The sequence below is a fragment of the Acyrthosiphon pisum genome, chromosome X, assembly GCF_005508785.2.
Source record: "Acyrthosiphon pisum isolate AL4f chromosome X, pea_aphid_22Mar2018_4r6ur, whole genome shotgun sequence".
Lineage (NCBI taxonomy): Eukaryota > Metazoa > Arthropoda > Insecta > Hemiptera > Aphididae > Acyrthosiphon > Acyrthosiphon pisum.
Genome location: NC_042493.1, coordinates 38,105,298 through 38,111,992, shown reverse-complemented (window position 1 = coordinate 38,111,992; position 6,695 = coordinate 38,105,298). Strand labels below are relative to the sequence as shown.

The 6,695-nt window shown below is 27.8% G+C and overlaps 1 protein-coding gene across 1 annotated transcript; it reads right to left on the bottom strand.

The window, feature by feature from the left end:
- Window positions 1-787: 787 nt before the first annotated feature.
- LOC103307805 (putative nuclease HARBI1) lies at window positions 788-2,411 on the bottom strand. The gene is made up of 6 exons (XM_008180125.1): window positions 2,271-2,411; window positions 1,850-2,046; window positions 1,621-1,780; window positions 1,280-1,380; window positions 1,006-1,149; window positions 788-941 (listed from the first exon to the last, which is right to left on the bottom strand). The coding sequence occupies exons 1-6, from the start codon at window positions 2,409-2,411 to the stop codon at window positions 788-790; spliced, it is 897 nt and encodes a 298-aa protein (XP_008178347.1).
- Window positions 2,412-6,695: the final 4,284 nt, after the last annotated feature.

The following is a 6,695-nucleotide window of genomic DNA, read 5'->3' as shown; positions in this document are numbered from 1 at the left end:
AAACCATCCAAGCTAGAAGATCATCTGAAAAGGTGTCACCCTGAATTTACTTTCAAAGCATCAGGCTCACCCTTCCCATTAAAAATATAATTTTTTAACGCTAAATTTGAATTTTTTCTATGTTATTACATTTAATTTGTATTTCTTATAATTTTAATTATTAAAAAAAATTATTTGAATATTGTCATTATTAAATAAATTAAGATATTATTAAAAACAACACGTTTTTTATTTAAAAAAATTGCGTTCCATAGGTGAATAGTTCCGTGTAATCTATAAAAAACACCTAGATGAATTTGTATAAATTTAATTTTAGGGGTCTACGAAAATGGAAAAAATTGGCACGTGGTCTACGGGGAAAAAAGTTTGGGAACCTCTGATTTAACATCATCTTTACCTTATATTTATCATTCTTCATACTTGGTTTGATTTCTCCTACAATTACGTTTAAATCTAGATCGGCTTGAAACTTCAAAACATGACCATCTTTATAAGCAATTTCGCCTCTTTTTAATTGTTTTATATTGTCTTGAAAATACTCCGAAATAGACGAAAAAGGTAAAATGTGATTTCCAGCCATTATATAGTTAAATAGGTAGTAATACAATTAAATTAATAATTATGTTTAAAAAATGAATATTTATTCAAACAAACTTCAAATTCAAACAGGAGCCACCTATTAAGCAATAAGCCGGCATAAACGTACTATATTATAAAATATTTCGATAGGAATGTTTGGATCCAATTGATAAAAATGATAAGCGTTGATAACAAATGTTACGTCATGCTATCTGCCCGTATTATCAAGCCCTTGGATATCAGGTTCATCAATCAGCTCTATGTTGTTTGTGATACACATATTGTGCAGCACTATACATGCATTTATAATAGAAGATGCCTTTTCTGGTTTATAGTGTAAGGTTCTATCTTTTAAAAAGCATCTAAAAAATTAATAAACATGGTTTATTAAAATTAGGTGAAAAAATAAATTTTAAAAGATCTTACCTAAATCGCATTTTTAACACTCCATTGCATCGTTCAATTACGCTCTTGGTTGACATTTGCCTTTTATTATAAAATGCCTCGGCTTCAGTGGTAGGATTTGATATTGGTGTTAGTAGCCATTGAAGCAGAGGGTATCCAGAATCACTTGATAATATATTATTAAATTAATAATAATACACTAAATTATATTTATTAATAAGGACTTATCACTTATGATAAATTATATTTACCTAATAAATAAAAATCATTATAATTGCGTCTGTGCAATTTTTGCAATATTGGTAACACAGAACTGTTGTTCCATACATGAATATCGTGAGTACTGCCCGGGAATAGTGCATTAACATTTAATATCTTTAACTTGGAATCACAAATCTAAAGAATAAATTATTAATATATAATTATAGGTAATATAAACGTTAGGTATAATGAGTATCTTCATTTATTTGTATGGTTTATGAGCACATTTTCACTAAGCCATGCATAATATTAAAACAGTACATAGGTAATCTATAAAAATAATTACATAAGGTTATTTGCATGTTTTATCAATTTAAATAAAATAAAATTGCATGCACATTGAATATATAACATTAAAATGTAATAGAACATTACCAATTGGACGTTGATTGAATGATATCCTTTGCGATTTACATATATATACTCAGGATGCTGGTTTTCATCCAAGTTTAAATTTGATGAAGGAGGTGTGATTGCTACGTGCGCACAGTCAATACAGCCAATAACGCCAGGAAATCCTGTATCTCTATAAAAACTAGATAGTACAAAATTATTAAAAATATCTTCAAATTTGCCAAATAAAAAAAAAAAAAATGTTAATTACCCATTACGGATATCGGTAAGCTCATTAACATTTTTTGGAAATTTAACCCAAAGGTTAAATATTTCGGGTAGATTAAGTGCAGCCACAACCTCACTTATGCAACGGGATACTGTTGGTTGTGATAGAGCCATAAATCTGCTATTACCAATTGGAGACTGGTATGAGCCCGTATCCAAAAAATTCAAAGTTACAAAAATCTAAATAATAAATAAATCATAATTTATAACAATATATAATAATAAAACACTATCTGAAATCAGGAAAAATATAAAACAAAATCGCCTTCAAATAGAATAATTAATGTGTACTTACTTTATTATTCAAATCAATTGCAGACAAACGATTGTTTGAAACTATATGTGGTCTTAATAGGTCAATCAATTCTTTAACAACGTCTTTTGTGAGTCTAAAGTTTTTTTACAAATAAACGATCTGACAATGTAAAAGGATCTGTCACATTTTCTGTATTTCTAGTTTGTCTTTCATAATATATATTATGATTTTCGTGTTCCTCGGCGTTGTTAATGGCAAACAACATTGCCATATCATCAAAATTAGACATTCTAATAGTATATATAGAGCAGAATAATAAAAAACAAATAATGACTACCTAATAATGCACTAATGACATAAACATAATTAAAATTTACAATTTACAATATTCAAAATCTTAACTGATAAGGTTTTAATATGAGTAGTACATGACACTCATAATCATAAATTATCATGCGATATAAGGCTAGTCACCGACTTTCTACCCATTCGACTAATAGTCGAATGTTTTTCGTTCGACTAAAGTCATACCATAATTCAAGAATACCAATTATTTATTTTCATCCAATAAAATTTTTATCACTTGCGACAAAGTTTGTCACGATTTCAAGAATTGGCCCCCAGCACCTAATATTGCCCAAAAACTAGAAATTACAGAATCCGAATGGTTAATTATTGAAAAATTATTAGTACAACTGAAACCATTGCAAGCTCTCACTACTTTATTTTGTGGAGAATTAGCATCTTCTGTTTCAATGGTACGATCTTTAAAATACACATAATTGTAACTTCCCATTATGAAAATTGTATTGAGGATGACAATATAATGGAACGATTTAAGAACACATTTTCATATGAACTGACCACTCGTTTTGAATTGACATGGAAAGGAATTGTTACTGCAAGACACGTTGCTTCTTTTCTAGATCCAAGATATAAAGATATGGATCATGAACTCGTACCAGCTAGAGAGAAAATTCGATCACATGTCTTGTAGCTTATTGAATCAGTTGCCCCAACTATTACAAATCCTAATGATATAGAAGAAAGTGATTTGAAAATTAATAATGTGTTAGCATTTATTTACAAAGACCATACTAATAGTACAAATGACGCATCAGAACCTCAACTTATATTTGATTTAAATCCCTTAGAGTGATGGAGAACACGAGAAGAAAAATATCCAGCATTAGCAACTATTGCCAAAAAATATTTAGCAAGCCCTTCTACATCGGCAAGTTCAGAGACGTGTTTCTCAACAGCTGGTAGCATTGTGACGTCAAAAAGAAGTTGCCTTCTTCTTGAAAATATAGACACGTATTCTTATACCAAAACAGAAAATTATATTTCTAGAATTATGGACTCTAGTTCTTGTTATGTTTAGTTTAAGTATTATTATTATTATTAGTTATTCAACTGTGAATGGCGTTTATAATTTAAATTAGACGTTTAATAAATATCGTTATTAATTATATTAGTAAATCTTCATTATCTCTGATATAAAATAAATTTCTTTTAAATACACGTCGTGTATTTCACGTATATCTTTCCATGTGTAGGATTTTTAAGTACACGAAATTCACGTGTAGGATTTTTGAATACACGAAATTCACGTGAATTACGGATTACACGGTTTTCATCACGAAATTTTTAATTTCACGTGTAATCCGTGTATACGGGTTATAAGAGCTCTAGTATGAACTCACTGCAGAACTGTTCGTGGTCTGTATTTGATTTATTGCATAATGTACATTGACTGTTGTCCCCACTGGTTCCCTGGTATTAGCGGTTACTTCTGTGGTTAATTGATTGATATGTTCTGGTGGTTGCGGATTGTTCCAATTGTTGTTTGGTTAATTTCTCCATTCATTATTTTGGTTATAATTAATTTGCTGTGTTCGATGGTTCCAATTATTTTGTGTCTATACCGATTATCTCCCACGGTAATAATAATGGTGATCGGTTTGTAGGCAAATTTGTTTCTGTTGACTGATATATTTTCTTATCAACTAGACAATGGTTTTGTAGTTATTTGATGGTATTGAAGTGCTTAGAATACATTTTCCCTTTAGGAGTTTTATTAATGGAATCTTTAACGAAGTATATGTCCTAAAATAAAATTAACTGTATAATATTGTTTCATTGTTAGTCATAGTTAATACTAATGAAAACTCTCACTTTTAATTCATTGGGGAATTTAGCAACTACTGTGTCTCTTATAACATTTGCTAAAGTAATTGACATTGATATTTTTGCTTTTATAATATGATTTATGATAGCAGTTAGAATTATTGATCTGCATGAATCATTTAAACAATCATGTTGATGGAAATAATCAATTACATAGGCACACTGATTATTTTCTTCAAATACAGTTTCAAGACAGAATGATGTTTTTGACTGAGGAATAGATAAAGGTAACGCTGACGTTATTGATGAATCAGATATATTGGTCAAACTTTTTTATGTCGTTTTCCGGAAGTGTATTTTGCCATAACTTAAGACTTGTTTCAAATTTAATTATTATGCCAAGCGGATAAAACAATAAAAGTTTTTCTATTTAATATAGGTACTTACATGTTTTTTAACACTGCCATATCAATGTAGTTATCTCAACAAATTATTTAATAAAAGTTAAAATTCATTTAAAATGGCTATTGGGAAAACAAATTAACACCTGCCATACTGATGGTTAGGTGGTTACCCCACCAGTCCTGAGTAGGACAAACATTATCAGCTTGTATGTAATTCCCCGATATTTCTTATACGTTTTGCTTCAAGTGAAGTGTATTTGAATGTATTTGATAATATTAGTAGAAATTGTACTTACCAATGTATACAGTTAACTATATCAGAGTATAAAGTTTTGAGAAAAATATTAATTTACTAGAAAAAGTAAAATAACCGATATAAAACTATATCAGCTATATATCCTGAATCGGAAGGTACAATTTACTTCCACCAGAGCGCGTTTTGTTATTTTGTTTCCCCAATACTAACAGTTTACCTATGCAAGTTTGATGCGGAAACACTAGATCCCATGACTCTAAGAGGACTTTAACTTCATTATTTTCCAATGTTGAGGATACATATCCATCGGTTGATTCTGATCTACACTGATATTATCAAATACATTTGAACAGTTGTCTGGTAACTGATATGATTGGCTCATTGTGACTTTAATTTAAATAGTGTAAAATATAAGATTTAAGAATACATTATTAATAAGACAAAAAACTAAATATCAAGAAAGTAATTAATAGATAGTTCAATTTAAAAATAAATGTATATTATATTTAAGATACATGCAGTTAAATTTATTTCATTATTTATTGTGAATTGCATAATATCTGGAGTTAATTCCTGGTTGGACTTATATTCACTACCACAATATTTAAAAAGTGAAGAAATTTCATATATTATCATATTTGTGGTTGATATTAATAAAGGATCATTAATCTTATCTAGTAAATTACCTTTGAGTATAATATAATTTATTTTAATATTTTATCAGAAATTTCAGATTAAAATATCTTTTCTAAAAAATTATTATTATTATGTAATTGAAGACTAAATTTAACAGCTGACACATTTAGAAAATCTAAAGCTTCTTTTAAATTAAAATGATTTGTATTCAGCAATGGTGGAGTGTTACTACTATTATTTAACATATTATAATCCTCATATATATCCCCGATTTTTAAAAAAGGCAACAAATGCTTAATTAATAATTATCGTCCCATATCTAAACTGTCAATAATTCCTAAATTATTCTCAAAATCAGTGTTGAGCCCAGATAAATAGTTTGTCATCTAGATAAAGATAAAGATAATAGACCAAAAATCTATCTAGATAAAGATAAAAATAAGCCCTACTAAAATTATCTATTTATTAGATAAAAGATAATCAGAATTTATCTAGATAAAAAGCAGATAAATTTTTAAAAACAATATTTTTAAATTTAAATTGTTTAAGATTAATAAGATGCATCAATCTTATCATGTAAAGAACATTTTGTATTTGTTTAAGGTGTTTAAAGTTTTTCAATCTTAATGTTGCCTCTATAATTTAAAAAATGTTTTTTTCAGGTGCATTTTTAAAAAAATCTAATGTATTTATTTCTGCACTGAATCAATTTAAATCAAATTAAATCACTCTTTTCATGTATAATATTTTACCATAATTATTGTTTTAATACAGTTATTATATTATAACAAACAAATATTTTTATGCATATTTATTGCGACATAAACATTACGTGAAAAGATTTAGTACTTCACTCCAATCGAAATTGGAAACATAAACATATGGATACATTAGCTTATTATGCACAATGCAGGTATAAATAATTTCAGATATAAATTAAACATATTTAAATAAAGTACCTAATTAATCTACACAAAGTAGTAGTAAGTAGTAACGATCAAGTATTTGTCTTTAAACATTTAAAAGTTAAATAATATTTAAAAACATACCTTATATGACTAGAAAATTTCCAGTAGATTAACCTGGCCTTGTATGGGTTTCAAACATTAACACATTTCGCAATTAATTTTTGCCATCATTGGATATG

Excerpts from the sequence above, each read along its gene's own strand:
- LOC103307805 (XM_008180125.1), bottom strand. The coding sequence starts at position 2,411 with ATGTCTAATTTTGATGATATGGCAATGTTGTTTGCCATTAACAACGCC. Across the intron at positions 2,047-2,270 it reads CATTGTCAGATCGTTTATTT|ATTTTTGTAACTTTGAATTT; the intron begins GTAAAAAAACTT and ends TTTATTATTTAG. Across the intron at positions 1,781-1,849 it reads CTTACCGATATCCGTAATGG|TTTTTATAGAGATACAGGAT; the intron begins GTAATTAACATT and ends TGTACTATCTAG.